The sequence below is a fragment of the Trachemys scripta genome, chromosome 1, assembly GCF_013100865.1.
Source record: "Trachemys scripta elegans isolate TJP31775 chromosome 1, CAS_Tse_1.0, whole genome shotgun sequence".
NCBI classification, from domain to species: domain Eukaryota; kingdom Metazoa; phylum Chordata; order Testudines; family Emydidae; genus Trachemys; species Trachemys scripta.
In genome coordinates, this window is record NC_048298.1 from 30,403,994 (window position 1) to 30,431,207 (window position 27,214).

At 41.9% G+C, this 27,214-nt stretch overlaps 1 protein-coding gene across 2 annotated transcripts in view; it reads left to right on the forward strand.

The window, feature by feature from the left end:
• The window catches only part of TBC1D22A (TBC1 domain family member 22A), a 433,739-nt gene that overhangs the window by 52,784 nt on the left and 353,741 nt on the right, over window positions 1-27,214 (forward strand). For both annotated transcript variants that reach the window (XM_034767118.1, XM_034767128.1), the window contains exon 5: window positions 25,610-25,680. In XM_034767118.1, coding sequence (XP_034623009.1) covers window positions 25,610-25,680 — 71 coding nt within the window. The remainder of the gene's footprint in view (window positions 1-25,609; window positions 25,681-27,214) is intronic.

Here is a 27,214-nt window from a genome sequence, read left to right on the forward strand (position 1 = left end):
GTCTTTCTTTTTTTTTCTGTTAATTTAGCTACTACCTCTGGGGGAGGTGGATTTCTTATGCTTATGGGAGAACCCCTCCATTGATGTAGGTAGTGTCTACAGTGAAGCACTACAGCTGCAGATGTGCCACTGTAGCATTTCAAGTGTAGAAAAGCTAGCTCTACCAACCTAGGGTTACCATATTTAAAAAATTAAAAAAAGAGGACACTCCACGGGCCCTAGCCCTGCCCCTTTCCCAACCCCCGGCCCCACCCTTTCCCCGCCCCTTCCCCAAAGTCCCCGCCCTAACTCCCTCTCCTCCCTCCCAGCCACGCGAAAAGGGCTGCCCGAGCACTACCGGCTTTACGGTTTGCTGGCCAGCCTCCAGACCCTGCACCCCCGGCCGGCGCTTCCCTAGCGCAGCTGGAGCCCAGGAGGGGAAGCGCCCAGCTGCGGGTGCAGGGTCTGGAGGCTGCCCAGCAAACCATGAAGCTGGTAGCACACGGGCTTCGGGCAGCCCCTATGCCTCCGGACCCTGCGCCCCCGGCCGGGCACTTCTCCTCCCCGGCTCCCGCTGCTCTGCTCCTCCCCGGACTCAGACTTCGGCTCTGTTTAAGAGCCAAGCTGTCCGAGCCAGCGCTACTGGCTTTGGGCAGCCCTCCTTGCCTCCGGACCCTGCGCCGCCGGAGCAGAGCAGCTGGAGCCGGGGAGGAGCAGTGCCCGGCCGGCGGCTGGGGTCTGGAGGCAAGGGGGGCTGCCCGAAGCCGGTAGCGCTGGCTCGGGCAGCTTGGCTCTTAAACAGAGCCGAAGTCTGAGAGGGGAGGAGCAGAGCAGCCGCGGGACTGGAAGTGCCCGGAAGGTATTTTTCCCGGACATGTTTGTCTTTTTGGCAATTCCCCCCCTGGACGGGGGTTTGATTGCCGAAAAGCTGGACATGTCCGGGAAAAACCGGACGTATGGTAACCCTATACCAACCTCTGAACGAGGAGGGGAATCTCAGACAGGCAGCATTTTTACTGCACTAAGATGCATTCCAATCCAGATTTGGATGAGAAATGACTTAAATTAAGAATATTGGGTGAAATCTTGGCCCCAGTGAGGTTGGTGCCAAAACTACCACTTACTTATTTCATCTATTAAATATGCATACATTTTGGTTTACGTAAAATGTCCAGTGTGCATGCAAAAGTTGCAGTTTTATGCACACTAGATATGTTTTTGCACAGAACCCTGATTTGTGCAAAAGGGACAGTAACAATTAATGTGGGACAAAGTAGGAGGATGGCCCATAAGGTTAAAGTAAGTATGAAAGCAGGAGGAGCAGATCCTACTTTTCGAAGAGGAGAGAGGAGAATAAAAAACAGAAGAGTATAAAAACGGAAGTCCATGGAGGCAGAGGAAATGGATCACTTCGGGAAAGAGAAGGATGACAAAGTAGAAGATGGTAAAAGCAGCACTGACCTACTAGGTTAGTTAATTTCCTAGCAGAAGTCTTATCTTAATTGTGGAGGGAAAGAAGGGATGGCTACTTCTGTCAGTGCTGTGGTCAGTTACGTCAGTGCTGTGGATTCTGTGATGAGGAAAAGACCAAGAAAGTTACGTAAAGCGCTGCAATTCACGCAGTCCTCTGGGAGATAGGAATTTAACTGGTTTTAGAACCCTCATTTAGTTGAATAATCTCTCCTCAAAAATATTTATTATGCACAGGCCCACCACAAGATATTGAGCTATACTTCTCTTCTCTTGTGGTTGAGAAGGTTCAAGGTACCCAAAGCACGCTCACTCTCTCACATATAAAATAAGTCAAACTTGTAGGTGGGCATACTCTAGTTCAGAGGTTCTCAAACTGTGGTCCGTGGACCACCAGTGGTCCAGGAGCTTCATTCAGGTAGTCTGCAGATAGTTCCCTCTAAGATGCGCGCCTGGGCGGCTGCACACAAGAGAATGAAGGGCCACCCACCTAACTAGTGGAGCCGCGCAGGCGTGGCTCCACTAATTAGGTACCTGGACCCTGGAGAAGATGCACATGTAAGGTGAGGTGGTGGCCTTGGGGGGAATAGGGGGTAGGTGGGAGGGGACAGTGGGGTGAGAAGAGGGGGTGGGAGGAATTTGGGATGTGCAGGGCTGCGGCTGCTGGGGAGAGACCCCCCTCCTTCCCAGCCTCAGCTTGGGGGCTGCTGCAGTGGGAGAGAAAGGGAGAGACCTCCCCACCCCCTTCCCAGCCTCAGCTTGGGGGCTGCTGCAGTGGGAGAGAAAGGGAGAGACCTCCCCACCCCCTTCCCAGCCCCAGCTCTGGGGCTGCTGCAGTGGGGGACAGAGGGCAAATCCATTACATTTGAAAGGTAAGACTACTGATGTTAAAATGAGTTGTGTGCTTTTATTTGTAGAACAAAAATACATTGTTTATTATTAAGGGTTTTTTTTGTATAGCACTTTTATCCAAAGTACTTTACAATAGTTAGCTAACAGTACAAACAACATTTGGAAAGATCATTAAGTGGTCCGCCAAGACTCTCAGCAATTTTTCAAGTGGTCCGCGGAAAAAAAAGTTTGAGAACCACTGCTCTAGTGCACTGTTCAATTTACTCTACATGCTTACATGGTCTTACTGGAGAAACATTATACAATAAAGCACATTTTCTTCCATCATTATGCAAGGGCAGTAGAGACCTCAGAGGTCAGTTTGCAGCAACCATTAGAAACTAAGGGCTGCTTTTTGCTCCCTTGTAACAATCTGAAAACCTAGCTGACAGCCATATAATTTTGATTCCAAAATAACTTTTGAAAAGCATAGTAGTGAACAATTTTTGTAATGTTTTTATGCAAAAATGTGAGGAGTTTTACAATCTAAAAAGACTCTTCAAATGTTCTCTTTTAACATTATAAGTGTCTTTGATGTGTTTGAAAATCTGTCTGAAAAATGAGATTGAATATTGGAACTTAAGATATTCTTTCCCCCCAGTTAAGTTTGGTCTGATTATTTGTAATGGTATCCAATGTTCATGAGTTCCCATCATCCTAATATTTGAAGTTCTCGTTAAGAACAAGTTTATAATGGACGGATCTCTTTTTGCCAAACCTAGCAAGGTTGATCCTAACTGCTGGAGTCTTATTTATCAATGGAATAGGCAGTAGCAATATGGCCATGCAGACTTCTCTGCCAGCATGCTACGAAGTTCAGGAGGAACTTTTTTTGCTAGGTATGTTCTTAATAAAAACATTGTTTTGGTGTGTTAGGGCTTTTCTGCACTTGAAATGCTAACATTGCACACCTGCTCCACTGTTCTAGCACTTTAGTGTAGACACTACCTACGTGGATGGGAAGGGTTCTCCCATTGGTGTAGGTCAGGGGTCAGCAACCTTTCAGAAGCAGGGTGCCGAGTCTTCATTTATTCACTCTAATTTAAGGTTTCACGTGCCAGTAATACATTTTAACATTTTTAGAAGGTCTCTTGCTAAAGTCTATAATACAGTATCTAAACTATTGTATGTAAAGTAAATAAGGTTTTTAAAATGTTTAAGAGGCTTCATTTAAAATTAAATTAAAATGCAGAGCCCCGGACCGGTGGCCAGGACCCGGGCAGTGTGAGTGCCATTGAAAATCAGCTTGCGCGCTGCCTTTGGCACGCGTGCCATAGGTTGCCTACTCCTGATGTAAGTAATCCATCTCTCTGAGAGGTAGCTCGAGTTGACAGACAGCAATAGGTCTATGAAAGAATGCTCCTAATATGGGAATTTGGATTGGCTTACCTACATTGCTCATAAGTGTGGATTTTCATATCCGTCAGTGGCATAGTTAAACTGGCTAATTTTCAGTGTAGACCAGGCCTAAGGGTTTTTTAAAATATTTATTCTGATTTTGCATTTTCTAATTACTAAACAAAGCATTAAAAACAGCATAACTCTTCAAGTTATTTCAACTTATTTTGTTTTGTTTTATGTACAGTACTTTCTATTTTATAGTTTTGTCTAAATTAGTATATATTTAGTGTATTGTAGCAAAAAAACGCAATGAGTTTTTAATAAATGTTAGCAGGAAAAATCTATAAACTGATGCATACAATCTGTTTCTTTAAACCAGAATGCTAATATACAAGAGAGATTGGAACAGGTAAACAATAAATAGTCCAAAATGACTAATGGAATGGTAGGAAGCACAGTTGGAGATCACTTTCTTTTTGAAGCCCGAGAGCCTTCATTCTTCATCAAACTTTTTTGGAATTTAACTGTGAGCTCCAGAGTTACTCTTTTTACAGATGTAGTCATGTTTAGTTAAGGGAGAATTTTGTTTCTTCATTCTCTGTACATAGACAATGTAAAATGAGCATTTATGAAGCAGTTCTTGATGTGTCAAACTTACTTTTGCCGTTACTTGTTCTGATTGGATGGCTGCCTTTTTGGGCTTGAGGCCTCCATAAAGGTGTGTGTTGGTGCTATTCGGTTTTACCTTTCAGTGCTAGATTGCTAGAATTTGTCTGACGTCTAGTCTTGTATGTAATTGAAACCTCCTGCAGCTGGATATTGATATATCTAATTTATTACTTCATTGGTCCTTCATTTTCAGTCTTACAATATCTCTCAATAGTTGCTGCTCTTGGCTTTTGTTTTTAAATTGCTTATAAATGAAGCTAAGGGTTCCTGCTGCTGTTAGGAAATATTACTAGGCTATCTCTGTTCGTGCATGTATGTTAAAACTGTAATGAATAAATTAATAATCTCTCAATTAGATTATAGTAAATCCCTTTTTCTAAAAATGCCATTTAAGGTGGAGTCCTATTATTGGATCTCAAAGTTTTTTGACCCTTTAAGCTGCAGGCAGACTAAACTCCTGTAGTGCTAGTGCCCTTCAGAATGTTCTTTTCTTATGGTGATCAGCTAAGGATCTCCATGTTAAGGCATTCTCTGCCTGTCTCAAAAACAAAGAAAACCTTAACCCACCTTTCCAGCTGTTAGCCTATTTCTGTTCTTTTTCATCATCTAAAGTTTCTATCTTTCAGTTCTCTTGGACCGTGCCCAGTCAGACTTCTACCCTGTATGCCTTCACTGAAACTGTTCTTGACAGTCAGTCCCTGCCCTAATTTGTCTGTATTCTGATCTTACTACTGCTTCTGATACTGATCACACCCTCAGTGAGGTCTTGTTTTCTCGTGGCTTTTGTTACTTTCTTCAGGTTTTCTTATTTTTCTGCTTGCTGCTTCAGTATCTTGCAGTGGATTCTCTCCCAATCTCTGTGGGTATCTCTCAGGTCCTTTCCCTTTGCCCTGGGTCCTTTCCTCTTTTCTCTGTAGATCGTCTCTCAGGGTGATCTCCCATCAATTACCATCTTTTTCCTCTAGGACTCTAACAGGCCCTCTTTGATGTCCCCTTCAACTTACATTTAACATGACTAAAACTGAGCTCCTTAGTTTCTTCCTAAATGAGTCCCACTCCTCTACCTGTTCCCGCAGTGAAAACAGCACAGATGACAACACTATCCTTCACTCAGACCTCTGACATGGGGGTCAGATTTGACTTTTCCCTGTCCCTTAACTCATGTGTTCAAATTCTGTGATGCTTCTGAAATCAGACTGTGGATCTACACTAAAAATTCACATTAGGCCCTCGTAATTCCTCATCTTGAGTACTATAACTTTGCAGATGTCCAGATCACCCTCTTCCAATCCCTATAAATTGCAGGTGCTAAGAAGAACATGAACTTGATACAGCAGTTACATTTATTAATTTAAACTTCAGGAGTGCAATATGGAAGACACAGTGTGCTATCTCTAGTCTTCTTTTGGAGGGAAGAATAAAAAAAATTCAGTTTTCCCCTAATAGGTTCCTGTGCAAATATTTTGATTACTCTGTTTTCCTTTTAATGATGCTCAATTCTTGTGATTTGTAATTGTGGTTCTGTACTGTTTCTATGCATGGTGCTATTTATCAGCCACTATTCAAGGTTTTGAAGACACATCAAAATCTGTTGTCTAACAGCCAATGTAGGGGAGGAATTTTGGTAATATGGGGAGTGAGACAGCCCCACAGTGAATGGGGATAAAGGCTGGGAGACGAGCACTGGAAAGGAGTGGGGAACAAGAGTCTGAAGAGAGGGGGCAAGGGCTGATTGAAGTTGAGTTAGGGGAGTGACCCTAACAGGAGCTGGTAGAGCTTAAGGAATTAGATGAAGCCCCGTTTGAAAGTCAATGGGACTTGAGTGCCTACAGTCACTCCCCCAAAGAGCTTTCAGTCTAAATAGACAAAGTAGAGGCACGTAGGGCTGGGATGCAATAAAACGAAAACATAATTGGTGAAGTTTAGCTCAAATCATTTTAGTAGCTTTTTTTTTAAGTTGAAGTTTTTTTGTTTTATTGCTAGGAACATGGTCTTGTAGGCAGTTCAGCAGTTTGCTTTTCCTGAAACATTTAAATTGACCATGTTGTATACCCTGCATGCTTGATTAATTGTAGAACAACCTAAGGAGTACAGTATTAAGCTAATCATTTTAACGATAAAACAGCAACACACTCTGCTAACCTCACCGAGTTAATGTTTGTGGTACTATTTTTTTATATTGCCTGACTTGTTGTGATTTCAAATTTCCAACTTTATTTCTGTGGTGGTATGACATTTTGCATTTAATTTTAATTTTGTGTGTGTGTGTGTGTGTGTGTGTGTGTGTGTGTGTGAGAGAGAGAGAGAGAGAGAGAAATAAAGGAGGTAAGACACCACTGGAATATTCCAAGATACTCAAATTCCACCTTTGTTTCATGCTCTTGCTGATCAGGCACATAGTTATAGATGTGTTAAAGTTGCAACACAATGGTTAAAACTTACTGGATCACCGGATGTTTTAAAATCAAATTAACAGTTAATTTCCTTGTGTTACAGTTCAAACACACTCCTCATTGTGCAGAGTAATGAGAAACAAATAGATGTACCTGTAATGGACAAACTTCAGTGAAGTGTCTTCAAAAGACATCCTGATTAAACATCCATAAACAATTATATGGAAGAGGATTATACATGTAGGAATCAGTTACATTATATACTGGCCAAATGAAGCACAAATGTGCAAACTATGTAAATTATACGCTTCCTCCCAGCAAGTAGAATTTCAAAAAGCTGAATAATTTGGACCAGACCCTCCAAATGTATATTCTTTTCATACTATTAAAGATCCTCCATTCTACCAGACAATATCTAAACCCTACATTCTCTCTATGCACAATGTAATGCATCATGTTAGAATAGCATCATATACTTAACAAAAACATTCAGAACTTCTCCAATACTCCAGAAGTACAGAGGTTGCTATATGAAAAGTTGGCATTGACCTAGATTTACTACACTAGTATTTTGTATGGTAAAAGTGCACAAATGTTGACATTTTCAGTTGTGGCCATTGTATATACAGAGCCCAAAGGTTTGGCATTAGGATGCACTTCCGCCAAGCAAAAGTTCCAATATTTATCAGAAACTATACAGGCCCCTTCCACATCTGTGAACCTCCTGCACACGCTTCCCTTTCTTAAACATGCTGTGGCTAGCTCAAAGAGCTAAGGTGAAAGCTTCTGGGAAAATACATACACAGTTCTTTTGAATTGTGAAATCCCAATCTTAGTTTTCTGCTGTATGTCTCCAGGACAGTTTTTTTGGATGCTCAAATTTTCAAACTAGGTCATGGAATTACTCTTCAATAGAGCCTCTTATAAGCTACGTTTCAAAGTTCAGCTGTTACTGAGTTATTGTGTGGGGGCTGGGGGAAGTGGCAATTTAGTTATATAAAGCAAAAAGACCATTTTAAGCACATTAAAAAGACTGCAGCGAATTTCTTCAAATCACCTCTGGGAAGAGACCAAGCATGGAAAATTTCAGTCTCAAAGGAGAATTTCTTTAAGTTAGAAGTAATACAGAAGTGAGAAGGGTTATAATTGGGGCTTGACAAATCCACTCGCTAACAGTGAATAGAGAACTTTCCTTTTCAAGTGGAGGGGCTAACCTAGCAAAGTATGTGGAGTCACTTAAACTCTTCTTTTAAAAAGAAAAAAAAATCTAGCCTGTATGAATACAAATAAAGCATTTAAAATATAATTCAAAAGGTAGTAGTATAAATGAGAATTTATTCGATAGGACCAACTTACTCATTGGTAATTGCTTTACCAACATTGTCCTGCCCTGAAGAGTTCTAACTTAAGACAAAATGAAGAGTGACAGGGATTTGTGCTTGTGTACCCTTGCTGGGCCAAATCATCGGCTGCTGTAAATATGTGTAGGTCGCTTGATTTGAATGGAGGTATGCCAACTTACCCTGTATGAGGATCTGACCTGCTGTGTGCACAACTTGGTGGTTTTAAGTCTAACTTGATTTATATCCTGTATCAAAACAAAAACAAATAGGTAAAATAAATTAGCTATTGGCAGTTTCCACTGTCTGTGTACCCATCCTGCGTCAGGTGCTGTGCACCGTGGAACCGTTCCCAAGCTGAAGCTAGTATAGAATGCTGAGACCTGCTTATTAAGTGGAATTGTGTGTTGGGAGCACATTTTACTAGCACCCCCGGATCTGCACTGGCTTCTAACAAGCTTTTGGGTGTAAGTCAAGGTTCTAATGTCTAAAGCCCTAAATGATTTGGGATCTGGTTACTTGAGAGAACATTTTTCTCCCCGTGACATATTGCAATGCTTTTGATCAGCAGAGTCACTTGAGCAGGAGCTCCTTTGGTATAAATGAGAGGGAACTGCAGGCAGGCTGTTCCTTGTGAGGGCTCCTCAGTTCCCTGTTCTGGAACCCTTCTCTTCCTCTCATTCCTGCTGGAACCCTGATTTGCTGACCTATTGGGACACTGCATACCCATGTTTTCTTTCTCTTTACCCAGACTTTTCAGGCAGGATTGGGCTGTGGGCTGGGTCACTGTATTCATGGGCAGTCCTTTTGTATTATTGTATGTTAACCTGTTGGACAGATTCCTAGAATATAGCATGGGTACCTATATCTATCTTTTATGAACTTGAATATTTTTTCCTGTAAGTATTGCAGTAGAAGGGTGGGTATTGATGGATCTGATGACGGACAGTATAGTTAGTAGCTTTACAAACTTACTTTGGGCGTGGAGGGGGTCTGTAGTTGCATGGAATAGTGGAAGACCACGACCGAGATGCTTGTGGTTGTTGACAAATGGAAAACAAAGGTTGGAATCACTGTTCGGTGGAGGGTGGATTAAACTAGGTGATTAACATGTGTATAGGCTTGGTGATGTTTCACAGAAAATTAAGACTATAGCCTATAGGTAAGGTATAGGTATAAGTTAAGGCAGTGATGCAGTGAGCCGACAATCTCAAGGCCTGTCAGACAATAGCTGAGCTAAATGAATAAGGTAGAATGTCCAAAAAGCCTTGGCATAAGTGAATCAGGAGTAACCCTAGACTGTAAGATACAAGACAGACTAAACTGCTGGCAGATAAACAAAAGATGCTAGTTTATATCAGGGATATTTTAAATTAAGAACATAAGCAGATGTCTGGCAATGAGAATGCCATGGTAACTAATGGACATATATTCTAATGAATTTGAGGTAAAAGGATTAGTAAGCTATGGGAGAAGGGCACCCCAATGTTAGTAGGGCGAGGAAATACTGATAAGGAAGAGGGTGCATAGGAATGTTAGCGTAATACACTGTAAAAGTTGTATCCCAGGCTGTGTGCCTTGAGAGATGTAGTTCTTGGGAAATGCAAGAATGATGACTGATGGTTTTGCAAAGGATGGTGTGAGTATGTGGATGCATATTGTATAATATCTCTATCTTGCTGGGGTTGGAGTATTGGTATCTTTGTTAACTGTATTAATAAAACTATCACAAATTTATGCACATTAGGGTTCTCAACTAAACAGTAATTCTAATACTGGGCCTGATCTCAGGACTAGAACCTATGAAACATCAGTGTTAATTGGGAATTCAGAAGTAATCAACACACAATTAATAGATTAGGCAACAAGACTGAAGGGCCAGAGGAGGAGGTTTCAGTAATCAAAAATGGGAGGTGATGAGGGCCTTGTAGATCCACCTGCTCATGGATCTTGCCTGTTCAGAGACTATAATGGTTTAAACTTGCAGATAATTTCCTTGGAATTGTGGGAATGCCTTATTTCCTGAGCTAGTCATCTTGAGAGAGTCTGATGTCTTCAGAGGCTAGTATTCAGCATGGGATTGTTTTCAGACCTAGGACTTCTTTTAAGTGCATAGATAGCATGTGCTTGGACTATAAAAATTTTAATAGTTTCCAGATCAGTCAAGGCCTTGATATTTTTGAGAGTTTTGTGTGAATGGGACTGCTGGAATCTTCCATGGCTGTGTGATGGCTGATGACTAAAACATGGATGAGGGAAAGATATAAAACCCAAAAGAAGTCAAGGCAAGGGGCCTTTGTTTACTTTAATATCTGTCCCTTTCCTTTGCTGTTCTTATTGTCTGCTTTAAGTTGTGGGTCTAATGGATGTGAAGCCAACTGAGCCTCACCCCATAGTGTCTCTTGGGGTTTGGCAATGTACCCTAGATAGTCTGTGTGTACTCTCCATCTGCTCATCTGATGCTGTCTTGTCTGAACCTGCTGCTTGGATTGAGAGAGAAACTTTACCTCTCAAACTGATGTCATCTCTAGTGCCTAGTCTTCATACTAACTGAACGTTTGTATACCAGGAAGTTCCTGTCCACCATAGACAGGTCTGCCTGCCAGCTTAATGTAACGACTGTTCAACCACTCATGTCTGACAATAACAGAGCATCTTTCTTTTCCTTTCCTTTCTTCTCTTCATCTTCTGATTTTCCTTTGCCCGTATATGACAGAGAATACTCATCTCTTGAGCACCTTCTGCTGCTGCGTATGGTACTGCAGGCCTTTTCCTGCTTGTGGCACCCCCTTGTAGGTTGTCAATCTCATTTGGCAGGTCTTCTGTGGCTCAGCCTTCTTTTTACTGGACCCTGCTGGGCTCTGGTTGGCTGCTTTTGTGAGGCTTCTTTTGGCAGGCCTGGAGGTGTGTAATACGACCTCGGGGTCTCCTGTGGGGAGCTGCAAAGGCCAGATATACAAATTTGATGCCGTATATCTTTTTGGAGAAGGGGTGAAGGTTGACTTGATATCATAGATTTAAGTGACCTGGAAACATTTTGGTTGCAGTATATTTAATGGTCATCAAAGCCATGTTACAGTAAAAACCTCAGTTATGAACACCTCTGGAATGGAGGTTGTTTGCAAATCTGGAAAAAAAAGTTATGGGTGTTCTTTCAAAAGTTTACAACTGAACATTGACTTGATACAGTTTTGAAACTTTACTATGCAGAAGAATAATGCTACTTTTAACCATCTTAATTTAAATGAAACAAGCATAGAAACAGTTTCCTTCCCTTGTCAAATCTTTTTTTAAACTTTCCCTTTATTTTTTTAGTAATTTACATTTAACACAGTACTGTACTGTATTTGCTCCCCCTACTTGTCTCTGCTGCTGCCTGATTGCGTACTTCTGGTTCCAAATGAGGTGTGTGGTCTACTGGTCAGCTCATAACTCTGAGATTCTACGGTAATATTATTGTAGTTTAAGAAAAAATGTAAGATGATGGCAAAGCTGATTTTTTTAAAGTTAAGTTTCTTAAAAAGTAATTAAAGTAGAAGGTTTAGATCATGTGTGATCATTGAGAGGCTAAAGCCTGAGATTATGGATAAGAACCCTAAAATATAGCACTAGTTTTAGTGTGCAGAGTGACATCTGAAACAATTTGGACAGCCAAGATGTGTGTTCCTTGTGGTTGGGCTACCCCTCAAGTATAGAATTCTTGAGTGTGAGTTAAGGAAGGTGTGTCTAATACTAGAGGAGTTTGTTTCTATAGGTATTTTTTGTATTGCTTCCTTCATTATAAAGAAGTTTTAATTAGCAGTTCCTTTTCTACTGGTTTAATTATTCAGTATCCTATAAAAATGAACAGGGTTCCTCTTACAGAATGTATTACTTTTAAATATTTTCCTTTTATTCCTAGTATACTTTATGAATATACTTTGTTTCCTGACCAGAGAAATTACAAATGTTATGCACAAATAATTTCCCAACAGACTAACGTTCAGTCTCCAATATGATATCGTACATCCAGTTTGATCGTATGGATTCAAATTGCTTTCTGACTTAGCTCATTGACTGTATTAAATAATTACATTTATAAGTGGGATGTAGTCATAAGGTTACTGCTATATTACTTTACATTTAACATAAATACTTCACCTTAGTGATCAATACGTGCAGGATACATGATAGGGAGTTGGTTAACTTTAATTAGGGATGATATTGTTTATAAATAGAGGAGCTGCTACTGGCTATTTGAGATTAACACTAAAAGTAATCTTAGTAAAATTAAGAGTACACTCCTGCAGACCCTGTTGTAAAGGGCCTTTATATACAGTGTTGTTGAAGTCAGATGAACTACTTTGTGAGTAAGGGTCACTTCCATAGGTAAGACTTTGTAGACTTGGACTCTAATATTTTTGGAATGATCTTGCTTTACCATTCAGTTCAGTAGGAATGACTTTGTTGCCTATCTTGCTAATGCTACAGGCTTTTTGGTTGCAACAGGATTTTTAAACTAACTGTAAATACTCAATTTCAGCTGGTAGTACTTGCCAATTTATATACCAGAAGTTACTTTTGTTTGATTTTACATTTTGTGTACCACATAACATTCAGTAGATTATGTTGGCTTTTTTGAAAAGGGATGCCCGTTATAACAAAATGCCTTCTAAACGTTTATAATTTTAGGGAAAAAAAATTAAAGTGTACTACAGTACTATACTTTGCATAAGTTGTAAAATGTTTTGTAAAGGGACACTAGATTTTTTTTTTTAAGCGGAGTCATTTTAAAACAAAACAAGAATTAAATGCCATTTCAGATTGTATGCTTATGCTCGAGTTAACATACCAATTTTTTGTTGTATTACAATCACCTTTTCCTGTTTACGATGGAATATTTTCTCCAATCATTACAAAAAATTACATACACATTTCAGTCCAAGAATAAGGAGAAAACGATTCAACCACAGCATGTTAGGAAAAAACTCTTTACATTTCATATATCCAGCCAAATGAAGGAGTCAGTGTCTTTCAGATAAGATGTGTAGCATAATTTGACTGAGATTTTGCACATGTAAAAACTCCTAAACTACAATCAAATATCCAATATCTGTGCTGCAAGTGTAAGGACATAAATTAACTTTCATAAGATCAAAATTATTAACTGCTTGAAAAAAGTCATCTTCAATGTTTTTTGCAGTTTCAAAATTACAAAATTTTAAGCCTCAAGATGTGTAAAATCATATTTCTTCACCTCATACGTATTCTTGAAAGTTTGTAGGATACACTGTTATTTGAGCATCTCTGTTGTCAACATGTTTTAAGATTTTAACACACAATGTCAATATCTGGGTTTCAGTTTGACATAGTTGTGGAAAAATTACTTCTCTCCCCTCCCCCATCTCATCTTTTTCTTTTTGACACACTAACGCTTTCTTACCTTCAGTTTTGTGACTGATTATAACTTTCCCATTGGTCTCCTTGTTATTAAATAAAAAGTAGGTAATCAAAAGGCATAAACAAAGCTTGACTTAATCTAGTGTATATTTTGAATTGCATCATAAACTACATTTAATGAATGTTAAATTTGCAAAATCAAGTACTCAAAAATGTAAGTTGATATACTGAGTACTTGATATTCTAGCCCAGCAAAGGCAAAGAGTGAGAAAATAAAGCAGGCTTGTAACAGAGCCTCCTCAGTCCTGTTTCTGTCTCTGTCTACAAACCACGCAGAGACGCTTGTGCTGGTTCAACACCCTGTGCAGTTTATTTATAATTGAGTCTCACCACCTTTGCAGCATACCTAGCGCTTTTACAAGCAGGGGGAGAGAAATCTCTCTCTCCCTCTCACTGCCTGCTTTCCCCTTTTTCACTTCCTTCCTGTGCCCATTTGTGGGCTCTGGCTAATGGCTTAATTAGCCTTTCTGCCCTGCCCCACCCACAAATTAGACACAGGTCTGCCTCATCCACTGCAATCTGCTATGTGTGATTGGAGCTGCTGTGAACAGAGTGCTGACTCAGGTTTTCATACCTAGCCCTCTGTCACATGGCTCAAACAGATGTGGACATAGAGTGAAATAGGAGCTGAAAGTGGGAGCAACAGGTAAGAGGACACATGTGGTGCAGGGGAGAATTGAGGGAGCAATGGTATACTGGGGGAAGAGTTAGATTGGATCTCTGTAGGGAAGACATCAGTAAAAGGGGTAGTTACTGAGATGGATTAGGAAAGGATATAATGGGAACTCCGTCCTTAGATTTTTAATGCCTGGCTTGATAAAGCCCTGGCTGGGATGATTTAGTTGGGGTTGGTCCTGTTTTGAGCAGGGGGTTGGACTAAATGACCTCCTGAGGTCTCTTCCAACCCTAATTGGGGGTTGGGGGCAGGCATGTTGCTTCCCCCAGATGACTGTAAGGTGCACCAGGAATCATTAGAGGGTTGCCTTAAGTTTGGGCCTACAGGTGGAGAAAATAAGAATCCTCTCTCTACTTGCTCAGTATTTTTAGCTACTGGAGGTCTTTCCAGAGTGACTGTGACAGACACCTGCATCCTTCCTTCCCCTCCCTCCCTCCAACTTCAAAGGGTCGAGCCCAGGTTATGAGTGTCTTTACTCCCATCCCTCTCTGGGGCCCCTGGTGGTATCTGCTGCCAGTAAGAAGGAAAGGCAGGGACATCACGGCACAGTCTCAGAGTCAAAAGACTCAAATAAGTTAAACTTTCCTACCAATAAGTCTATTCTACTGGGTGGCTACAGTTCAGGATTGCAAACCATCATGCACTTTTGGCCAGGTATGGTGTCAGAGTATGGGACTCCATGCTGAAATTTAAAAACCATGTTCCCAGAAGATGCTAGGCGTGACAGACTCGGGATTCATCCAATCACAAACATCCTAAATTGTATGAGGCTCCTAGAGCATGTGGCCTTGTGCACATATATATAGTACAACACATAAGGCTGTACCTTAGACCCCTTCGGACATGGCTGGCCTCAACGTACCTTGTCAAGTTGTCTGCATCTGGACACTGTGCTCATGCTGCCTTCGCGTGTTCTAATTTCACTGAATTGGTGGTTGAGTTCTCAACATTTGTGCAAGCATTCCCTTCTTCTGCCCTCAACATTTGTGTCAGTGTTCCATTCTTCCACCCTCAACTGTCGATGACTTTGGTCTCAGATGTGTCCATCTTAGGGTGCGGAGCTTACCTTGGGCTCTTCTGAACTCAGGTTCTTTGGTCCTCTATGAAGCCCGTTCTTCATATCCATGTCAGAGAGAGCTCAGGGAGATTAGTCTTGCCTGTCAGGCTTTCCTACCTCATATTGGGGGAGAAACCTGTTTGTTCTTATGGACAACATCGCAGTGATATTTTACCTCAGCAGATAGGGAGGAGCTCAATCATTCTTCCTGTGTCAGAAAGCAATTCACCAATGGGAATTTTGTATAGTCCATTCAATCAACCTGAAGGCATCTTCTAGGGGTGCAGAATGAGCTAGTAGATTGCCTGAGCAGGTCTCTCTCAGTTACCTGAAGTACTCTTTTCACGTGGATGTAGTCAGATGCATTTTCCAGCAATGGGGTAGTCCCCAAATAAACCTATTTGTGAACAAGTACAAAAGAAAATGTCACGAATTCTACTCTCTACAAGGCCACAGCTGGGTTCCATCACAGAAGCCTTCCTGGTACCCTGGATAGGAAAGCTTTATTTTGCTTTCTCCCCCAATCCCACTCCTACACAGAGTGCCATTGAAGATCAAGAGGGACCATGCCTGAGTTATTTTAATAGCCCCAGCATGGCCTCGCAAACACTGGTTCTCCATTCTGTTGGACCTCTCAGTGGTGACTCCAATCTCACTCCTGTTACATGTGATCTCTCAGGACCACAGTTACCTGCTCTGCCCAAACTTACAGTTCCTTCATTTAATGGCCTTGGAAGTTCCACAGTTAAATCCCAAAGAGAAGGCTTGCTCAGAGTAAGTTTGCTGGGTCTTACTAGATAGCAGAAAGGGCCTACAACAGCACGGCAACCTACTTGTTAAAATGGTTCTCTATCTGGGTTTGTCAAACCGGAGTCTCATCAATGCATTCGTCCATCCAATAAATATTCGACTGTCTGCTGCATCTGAAACAGCAAGGCTTAGTTATTTCCTCTATCAAGGTTCACCTGGCAGCAATATCAGCTTTCCACTCATGTGGATAACTGTTCTGTTTTTTTCTAATTACAAGACAATTAGATTCCTTAAAGGCCTGGAAAGATTGTACCCTCAACTAAGGAAGCCTCTTTCCCCCTGGAGAGTTGAACTTAGTTTTGTCTAAACTTATGGGACCAACATGCTCCTTACTACACCTTTCCTGGAAGGTGGTTTTCCTAACGTGTAGACCAAAGCCCTGAGGTAAGTGGGATACCGAGGAGGATGCAACAGGGGAGGCTTCCTGATTCATACTGCGAAAGTAGGGCAATCAGCTAGTTATCTTATGTGTCTGTACACGAATATAAGAAGCCTGGGAAACAAGCAGAAGAATTGGATGCATTGTCATGGATAGGTATAAACTGTTCAGGAAGGACAGGCAGAGGAGAAACGGTGGAGGAGTTGCACTATATTTAAAAGAGCAGTATCATACTGGAGCTCTGAGCAATCAAACTGGAGAAAAGCCTGTTGAGCGTCTTTGAGTTAAGTTTAGAGGTGAGAGCAAACAAGGGTGGTGTCGTGGTGGGCATCCACTATAGACCACCAGACCAGGAGGATGAGGTAGACAATACTTTCTTCAGACAACTATCAGAAGTTTCCAGATCACAGGCCCTGGTTCTCATGGGGGATTTCAATCAACCTGACATCTGCTGAGAGAGCAATACAGCAAAGCACAGACAATACAGGAAGCTTTTGGAGAGTGTTGGGGACAACTTCCTGGTTCAAGTGTTGGAGGAACCAACTAGGAGCCATGCTCCTCTTGACCTGCTGCTAACAAACAGGGAAGAATTGGTAGGGGAAGTAGAAGTGGGTGGCAACCTGGGCAGCAGAGGCCATGAGATGGTTGAGTTCAGGATCCTGACAAAAAGAAGAAAGGATAGCAGCAGAATATGGACCCTGGACTTCAGAAAAGCAGACTGACTCCCTCCTTGATGGGCAGGATCCCCTGGGAGGCTAATAAGAGGGAGAAAGGAGCCCAGGAGAGCTGGCTGTATTTTAAAGAAGCCTTATTGAGAGTGCAGGAACAAACCATCCCGATGTTCAGAAAGAATAGTAAATATGGCAGGTGATTAGCTTGGCACAAGAGAAATCTTTGGTGAGCTTAAACACAAAAAGAAAGCTTACAAGAAGTGGAAACTTGGTCAGATGACTAGGGAGGAGTATAAAAATATTGCTCGAGCATACAGGGTTGTAATCAGGAAGGCCAAAGCACAATTGGAGTTGCAGCTAGCAGGTGATGTGAAAGGTAACAAGAAGGGTTTCTACAGGTATGTTAGCAACAAGGTGGTCATGGAAATTGTGGGCCCCTTACTGAATGAGGGAGGCAACCTAGTGACCGATGATGTGGAAAAAGCTGAAGTACTCAGTGCCTTTTTTTTTTTTTTGCGCCTCGGTCTCCACAGACAAGGTCTGCTCCCAATCTGCTGCACTGGGCAGCACAATATGGGGGGGAGGGGAGCAGCCCTCAGTGGTGAAAGAACAGGATAAGGACTATTTAGAAAAGCTGGACATGCGCACGTGTATGGGGCTGAATGCAATGCATCCGTGGGTGCCGAGGGAGTTGGCTAATGTGATTGCAGAGCTATTAGCCATTATCTTTGAAAACTCCTGATGATCGAGGGAGGTCCTGGATGATTGGAAAAAGACAAATATAGTGCCCATCTTTAAAAAAAGGGAAGAAGGAGAATCCAGGGAACTACAGACCAGTCAGCCTTACCTCAGTCCCTGGAAAAAGTCATGGAGCAGGTCCTCAAGGAATCCATTTTGAAGCACTTAGAGGAGAGGAAGGTGGTCAGGAACAGTCAATATGGATTCACCAAGGGCAAGTTATGCTTGACCAACCTGATTGCCTTTTATGATGAGAACTGGTTCTGTGGATATGGGGAAAGTGGTGGACGTGATTTACCTTGACTTTAGCAAAGCTTTTGATACGGTCTCCCACAGTATTCTTGCCAGCAAGTTAAAGTAGTGTGGATTGGACGAATGGATTTTAAGGTGGATATAAAGCTGGCTAGATCGTCAGGCTCAACAGGTAGTGATCAACACCTCGATGTCTCGTTGGCAGAGTGCCCCAGGAGTCTGTCTTGGGGCTGGTATGTTCAACACCTTCATTAATGATCAGGATGATGGGATGGATTGTACCCTCAGCAAGTTTGCAGATGACACTAAGCTGGGGGGAGTGGTATATATGCTGGAGTGTAGGGATAGGGTCCAGAGTGACCTAGACAAAATGGAGGATTGGACCAAAAGAAATCTGATGGGGTTCAACAAGGACAAGTGCAGAGTCCTGCACTTAGGACGGAAGAATCCCATGCACTGCTACGGGCTGGGGACTGACTGGCTGAGTGGCAGTTCGGCAGAAAAGGACCTGGGGATTACAGTGGATGAGAAGCTGGATATGAGTCAACAGTGTGCCCTTGTAGCCAAGAAGGCTAATGGCATATTGGGCTGCATTAGTAGGAGCATTGCCAGCAGATTGAGGGAAGTGATTATTCCCCTCTATTCAGCACTGGTGAGGCCACATCTGGAGTATTGTATCAAGTTTTTGGCCCCCCACTACGGAAAGGATGTGGACAAACTGGAGAGAGTCCAGCAGAGGGCACTGAAAATTATTAGAGGGCTGGAACACATGACTTATGAGGACAGGCTGAGGGACCTGGGCTTATTTAGCCTGCAAAAGAGGAGTGTGTGTGTGTGTGTGGATTTGATAACTGCCTTCAACTACCTGAAGGGGGGTTCCAAAAACGATGGAGCTCAGCTGTTCAGTGGTGGTAGATGACAGAACAAGGAGCAATGGTCTCAAGTTGCAGTGGTGGAGGTCTAGTTTCGATATTAGGAAACACTTTCACTAGGAGGGTGGTGAAGCACTGGAATGGGTTACCTAGGGAGGTGGTAGAATCTCCCTCCTTAAAGGTTTTGAAGGCCTGGCTTGACAAAGCCCTGGTTGGGGTGATTTAGTTGGTGTCGGTCCTGCTTTGAGCAGGGGTTGGACTAGATGACCTCCTGAGGTCTCTTCCAACCCTAATTTTCTATGATTCCTAATTGCTATTACTACTTCCAGAAGGGTCTCCAAACATCTGAAGCAACAGTCTTATTTAAAGAAAAGGTGTACTTACGCCCTCATCTAAGGTTTCTCTCTAAGGTGACTTCAGATTTTCATATCTATCAATTTACTTGCCTGTACCCTAAACCACAGCTATGCATATTGGATGTTAGCACTGTTTTTTTACCTTGACAGGACCAAACCATTTCAGTTGTCAATCCAGCTGTTCGTGGCCAAAGCGGACAGAATGAAAGGTCCTGCACAGAGAATTTAATTGTGTAACTTGTATCTGCACATATTATAATCCAACAGGTGTCTCTCTTCGAGACAAACTGACTGCCCATTCCACAGGATTGTAAGCATCCTCAATGGCATTCCTAGTGCAGAGCCCTATCCCGGACTCTTGCAAAGCAGCAACCTGGTCATCTGTGTTTAATTTCTCTTCCCATTATACCATCAGTCAGTATTCAAAAGATAATGCCAATTTTGGTCAACCTGTACTGCAGTCTGTATGAAGAGGAACTCTGGTCCCTCTGCCTTTTTAACTGCTTGGGAGTCACTAAGAGTGGAATGCACATATGCAATCACTCAAAGAAAAAACTGTTTCTAACATTTTGTAATGGTTGTTCTTCAAAATCTGTTGCACACGTCCATTCCATGACCTGCCCTCCTACCAGTCTCCATTGAAGTTTCCAGAAAGAAGGAACTGAGGAGGCTTGAGGTAGCTGGGCCCTTTATACCAACACCAGCAGCGTGTGGCAGGCGCTTGAGCTGCCCCAAGTACCACTGAGGAAAATAATTTTTGGTGACTGTGGGGTGTGTGCACACACCAAGGGTATGTTGGATCGGCGGGCAGCGATCGATCTAGTGGGGTCAATTTATCGTGTCTAGTCTAGATGCGATAAATCGACCTCTGAGTGCTCTCCCGTTGACTCCTGTACTCCGCCACTGCGAGATGCACAGGCAGAGTCGACTCACCGCAGTGAAAACACCACAGTGAGTAGATCTAAGTACATCGACTTCAGCTACGTGAATAACGTAGCTGAAGTTGCCTAACTTATCTCGGTTCCTCCCCCCTCCTAGTGTAGACCAGGCCAAAGAGTGGAATGGACATGTGCAACACCTCTAAGAACAACAATTAAACGTTAGTAATTCTTTCCATTTCAGAAGTAGATTTTAAGAGCTATTTCGAAGTGGTGAAGATACGGGCCTTACAAATGAATTCAGGAAGGTGGAATCTTACATAGAAGGTAATGAAGGGATAAAGATGACAGTTTAAGAGGCAACAAATGGGATATGGGGGCAATAACGCTGGCTGAGCAGAAGAGACAGAAGGCAACATGAAGCTTTACTAAGAAAAATAAGTAGAGAAGTAGATTTATATATAAGCCTTGAAATAAGGGACCAGCAATTACAACTTGATGCAAGAGCAGATGGTAGGCAGCGGACGAAATCCGGGAGGAGTGGGAGATGCAATCAAACCACATAATGGAGATGATTTTAACAAGTGCATTTTGTATGGAATGAAGAGTGCCTGGGTATGTTTGGGAAGCCAGAGACAAGGGTGTTTGTCATAGGTGAGGCAGGATATGAGGGCCTGAATGAGAGACTTTGCTGTGGAGGCAGAAGAAAAGGAGGAATTTTGTACATGTAGAGGCATAAGAATGATTTGAATACGGCTTGAAAGTGTGGAGCAAAGAAGAGGAGGGAGTCACAAATATCCATCAGTCCTGAGCTATGTGGAAAGTTTATGGTGTTGCTGACAGTAATAGGGAAGGAAGAAAATGGAGAAAGCTTGAGAGGAAAGGTCAGGAGTTTGGTTTTGCTAGTATTCGTTTTAGTTGACAATAAGACATCAAACAGATGTTAGAGACAAGCTAAGATTCATGATTGAAAGAGAGAGATTGCTGGTGGAGAGAAATTTGTGAATCATCAACATAGATATGATACTTGAAGCCATTTAAGCATCAGAGTAACAGCCGTGTTAGTCTGTATCCGCAAAAAGAAGAACAGGAGTACTTGTGGCACCTTAGAGACTAACAAATATATTAGAGCATAAGCTTTCGTGGGACACATGCCTAGAACCCCGACCAGGGGTATTCTATTTGCTACCCAAGATCCATAAACCTGGATATCCTGGATGCCCCATCATCTCAGGCATTGGCACCCTAACATCAGGCTTGTCTGGTTATGTAGACTCTGTCCTAAGACCCTACGCTACCAGCACTCCCAGCTATCTTCGAGACACCACTGACTTCCTGAGGAAACTACAATCCATCGGTGATCTTCCAGAAAACACCATCCTGGCCACTATGGACGTAGAAGCCCTCTACACCAATATTCCACACAAAGATGGACTACAAGCTATCAGGAACAGTATCCCTGATAATGTCACAGCTAACCTGGTGGCTGAACTTTGTGATTTTGTCCTCACCCACAACTATTTCACATTTGGGGACAATATATACCTTCAAGTCAGCGGCACTGCTATGGGTACCCGCATGGCCCCACAATATGCCAACATTTTTATGGCCGACTTAGAACAACGCTTCCTTAGCTCTCGTCCCCTAACGCCCCTACTCTACTTGCGCTACATTGATGACATCTTCATCATCTGGACCCATGGAAAAGAAGCCCTTGAGGAATTTCACCATGATTTCAATAATTTCCATCCCACCATCAACCTCAGCCTAGATCAATCCACACAAGCGGTCCATTTCCTGGACACTACTGTGCTAATAAGCGATGGTCACATCAATACCACCCTATACCGGAAACCTACTGACCGCTACACTTACCTACATGCCTCCAGCTTCCATCCAGGACACACCACACGATCCATTGTCTACAGCCAAGCTCTAAGATATAACCGCATTTGCTCCAATCCCTCGGATAGAGACAAACACCTACAAGATCTCTATCAAGCATTCTTAAAACTACAATACCCACCTGCTGAAGTGAAAAAACAGATTGACAGAGCCAGATGAGTACCCAGAAGTCACCTCCTACAAGACAGGCCCAACAAAGAAAATAACAGAACACCACTACCTGTCACCTTCAGCCCCCAACTAAAACCTCTCCAGCGCATCATCAGAAATCTACAACCTATCCTGAAAGATGATCCTTTACTCTCACAGATCTTGGGAGACAGACCTGTCCTCGCTTACAGACAACCCCCCAACCTAAAGCAAATACTCACCAGCAACCACACATCACTGAACAAAACCACTAACCCAGGAACCTATCCTTGTAACAAACCCCGATGCCAACTCTGTCCACATATCTATTCAAGTGACATCATCATAGGACCTAATCACATCAGCCATACCATCAGGGGCTCGTTCACCTGCACATCTACCAATGTGATATATGCCATCATGTGCCAGCAATGCCCCTCTGCCATGTACATTGGCCAAACCGGACAGTCTCTACGCAAAAGAATTAATGGACACAAATCTGACATCAGGAATCAAAATACTCAAAAACCAGTGGGAGAACACTTTAACCTGTCTGGTCATTCAGTGACAGACCTGCGGGTGGCTATATTACAACAGAAAAACTTCAAAAACAGACTCCAAAGAGAGACTGCAGAGCTAGAATTGATATGCAAACTAGACACAATCAACTCCGGTTTGAATAAGGACTGGGAATGGCTGAGCCATTACAAATGTTGACTCTATCTCCCCTTGTAAGTACTCTCACACTTCTTATCACACTGTCTGTACTCGGCTAGCTTGATTATCACTTCAAAAGTTTTTTTTTTTTTTTTTTTCCCTCAATTAATTGGCCTCTCAGAGTTGGTAAGACAACTCCCACCTGTTTATGCTCTCTGTATGTGTGTATATATATCTCCTCATTATATGTTCCATTCTATATGCATCCGAAGAAGTGGGCTGTAGTCCACGAAAGCTTATGCTCTAATAAATTTGTTAGTCTCTAAGGTGCCACAAGTACTCCATTTAAGCATGAGATCTCCCAGTTACAGAAGGTAGCCTTCCAGGGTTTTGGTTCTAGGGGACACTACCCATGCCAATAAACTCAGCCCACAAGGTTTAAAAAAAGACTCTCTCAAAGATTATAAATTTAAATTGGTGACTCAAGAAATTTTAAATAAAATCTCATTACATCTAATAGGAGTGATGTCTTGCTTTTTTTTTAAATTGCTTTGAGTAGGAAAGACTCAGCTCATTCAGTAAAACCATTAAGTGGCAGATGTGTGTGTGTGTGTGTGTGTGTGTGTGTGTGGGGAATAATCCTTGTCTGTTTCATAAAGAGTAATGCAAAACTTTTGCACAAAGTGACTTTGGGATTTTTTAAATATACAAAATCTCTTTAAATGTTCACATAACTAAGAAATATTAAGGTTGCGTCAATCATTTCAAGCACAGGTACTTAAGGCATTGTGACAAGGTTGGGACTCACCACCCAGCGCATCCTGCTGGTTGTCTCTCGGAATTAGCTCAATCCAGTGGAGCGCCCTCTCCTGGTGGTGTCCCGCCCATTCCTTCGCCCTTGGTTGGCGTCTGAGCCTGCATCATTCTCCAGCTCGCAGCGTCCTCTTCCGGACCACTGCCCTCCGGCAGTGCCCCTTAATCCATCTAGCTATGGGCTAGAGCTCCCTTCTGATCCCTGAGCCTGGCCAGCACTGTGCTGCACTGTCCATGGTGCTAGTCTCCCAGCTCTGGAGACAGACCTTCCCCTGTCGAAGGCCTGGGACAGACTGACTCTCCTCTCCCCAAGCAGCCTTTTTATAGGGCTGAGCCTGGCCCTGATTGGCTGTCTCCAATCTGGGCCCTGATTGGCTCCCAATAAGCCCTTCTCTAATTGGCTGCCTGGCTGTGCAGGCGCACTGGCCTGCTGCAGCCCACGCTCTCCGGGAGTGGGGCAGCCGCCCCACTAAAGGCATCATTTTCTTACTGCTAGTTCTGGAGAACATATGGATATTTCTGTTTTAACTATGATTCTCCCTATCCCTAAAAGCTGAAAACCTTAAAAAAAAAAAAAAAAAATCCATAATTATCCAGAGAATATTAAAAATGACTTTTTAAGACTCATTTATGAAACTTCTTGGAAGCTGTGTACAGGAAGTAAACACAAAGCTCGAACAGGAACGCAGCTATGTTCTTAAAAAAAGCAACAACACTAGCTTGTGGTGACAGAAACCTTGTGATTTAACAATACAGATGCTCCCCAATTTACACAAGCATTCCGTTCCGGAACGCCTTGCATAACTTGAATTTTGCGTAAGTCAGAAACGTGTACTTGACAATTGCGCCCAAAAAACCCTCCTATTTCTAGCTTACGGAACTTTTTCCGTAAGTGCGGATTTGCGTAAGTCGGGTTTGTGTAACCCGGGGGGGCATCTGTAGACATGAATATGCTATAAGCAGTCGCAGTTAGAGAGGCACTTGCATTGTCTCCTCAGAGTCCCCATCCTCTAATAATTCTGTACTTTTGGGTTTTCTTATGATTTTTGTGGTGGAAGTTTTCGAAGACTGACTAGAATGTAAAAATTGCATATATTTATATGTGGAACCTAAATCAATAAATCTAATCACTTGGCCATAATGTAGGATTTTCATCCTCACTTTCTGCCTGCAGTGAGAAGCAGCAAGAGACTGTCTTGCATATAATTAAATCCTGAAGTTTTAGGTTTCCTGACCGGCATTGTTATGCATCTCTTGTCATTAAATATTTTTCATACTTTTTTTTGTTTTCGCAACTTTTCATGCATTTTGTAGATAAACACAGAATTCGTACAGGAAAATAATGAAAGTGCTTATAGCTGGATAGATGTTCAGTGGCTTTAGAGTGGATTGTATTTGGTTTAGTTGGATATACTGTGTTGGATATGCTCTCTTGGAAACGGTTTTCTAGAGAACCTATCTATAAAGTTGTACAGTATGACTGGAAATGGAAATAACATTTTTTAAATTTAAGATTAAATTCCAGCATCAGAAAATGAAACATTGCTGTTTGGGTTACTACTAATTATCATCTTTTAATTAACATCAGTATATGTAGAGCCTACATCAAGTCTCTCTTGTGCATATTAATATACAACATGTATGGTAAGAAATAACAGTGGGTAAATATACCAGGAAACTACCTTATCACACCAAATATCTATTTTTCTTAGGCATCTGTATGGATTCTCATTATGCAATACCTTTTTAATTCCTCAGAAATATTGTGTAATTCTGATTTTACTTGTATTTTGATAAATATTAACAACTTTGTATTAATTTGCTTGTATATTCTAATGAATATTTATCAAGTGTTGTTGACGTATCATGAAATTGATTTTTTTTTTTTTGATAGATGAATTACGGAAGTTGAGTTGGTCTGGAATTCCTAAACAAGTTCGCCCGATCACGTGGAAGCTTCTTTCAGTAAGTTCTGTTTCTGGCAATAATTGCTTTGTTTCTGTCACTGAAGAACGTTGCTTGAGTTATAGCCTATTAGTGATACTCCAAAACATTGCGTTGTGTTACTGAATGGTAAAAGCAAAGAACAAAGTTCCATTATTTGTTCAATTTCAAGTGTGGTTTGTCAAATTAGGAGAAAATGACAATAAGTAGTAAATAACTGGTGTACCTTAATTTTTTTGTTTAAATGTGTGTATTCAAAATCATGTTAACCTCCCACAAAAAGTATGATGTATTCTAGCTAAGAGTGTTTAGTTAGCAAAGCGTGAACTTGAAAATCTGTCGTCATAAATGTGTTAACCATTTTCTATCTGTACATGATGGAGGGCTGGGGGGAGTTGTAAAGCCACTAGCATTGAAAAGACTCAAAGTGCTTATACTGTAGAATATGTAGAAGAGATTTATCAGCAAATCTTCATGAACTTAAGCTCTGTTTAACATTCTGAGCTATGCACACAACAGTTTAGCACTGTTGAATTTTTCAGGGAAGGCTTAGAAAAGCTTTCTTTTTTGAAAAAATAAATCATCAGGGAATACTAAGTGTTCACTTCAGATTGGGTCTGATTTCCAGTGTTTTGAAAGACTCTCTCTTGCTAATGAGTGCTAAAAAATTTGTTGTGTAGTGCTTTCTAATTCTAAATGCATATGCAGTTTTTTAACAGTGAATATTTATTTATTAAATATTCTCTTGCAATTAAAATTAAACACAGTGTGCAATCACTTTTATTTTAAAATTCAAATTTGAAGTCAGAGTTTGAGCTGAGTAATGTAGTTTCTCTTGAAACCAAGGTCATGTCTACACATAGGAAAGTTAAACTGAGAGATTGTTTACATGGGGAGTTTAATCTGCAGCATTTTGAGTTAATTCACTTTGAAAATGCTTGCATACACATGCGGGAATTCATTTTAGTACACTGACTCTGCATTTAACATGAACTCTGGAGTCCTCTTTCAAAGTAAATTAACGTTGCTATGAAGCGAGTTAGTCCGGACTATTGTTTGTATTCACGCAATGCTGCTGCGAGCTACTTTTTGGCAGTCTTCCAATGGCTATCAGAAACTGATTTGTGAGTGACTATTACTGATGTATCTGTTTTCATGCTTGCCCTGCTCTTCTCTGGGGTCAAGTTGAATGGATGCCGCCACCCCTGCTTATAAGATGGCGCACAGCCAGGTTTTGTCAGTTTGCTCCTGGGTCACAGTTGATCACCTGTGATAATGCTCCGGAAGGCCCTACAACATATTTTGAGCAACTACTTGGAGCTGTGCTGAGACCCTGGATCTTATAGCCATTTGGGAAGAAGCGTTGGTGCACGAAGCTCCAGTGGCCAGCCAACAGAACAAAGACCTTTTTGTGGATATTACTGGGCAGATGTCCACAAAGGGCCATGGGATGCTGAACAGTGCTGGATAAAAAGCAAACACCTGCATTGAAGGTGCACCTACTTTAAAAACAGTGATAGCAAGAAATCCGGCAGGGGATGTGTAACTTGTCCAT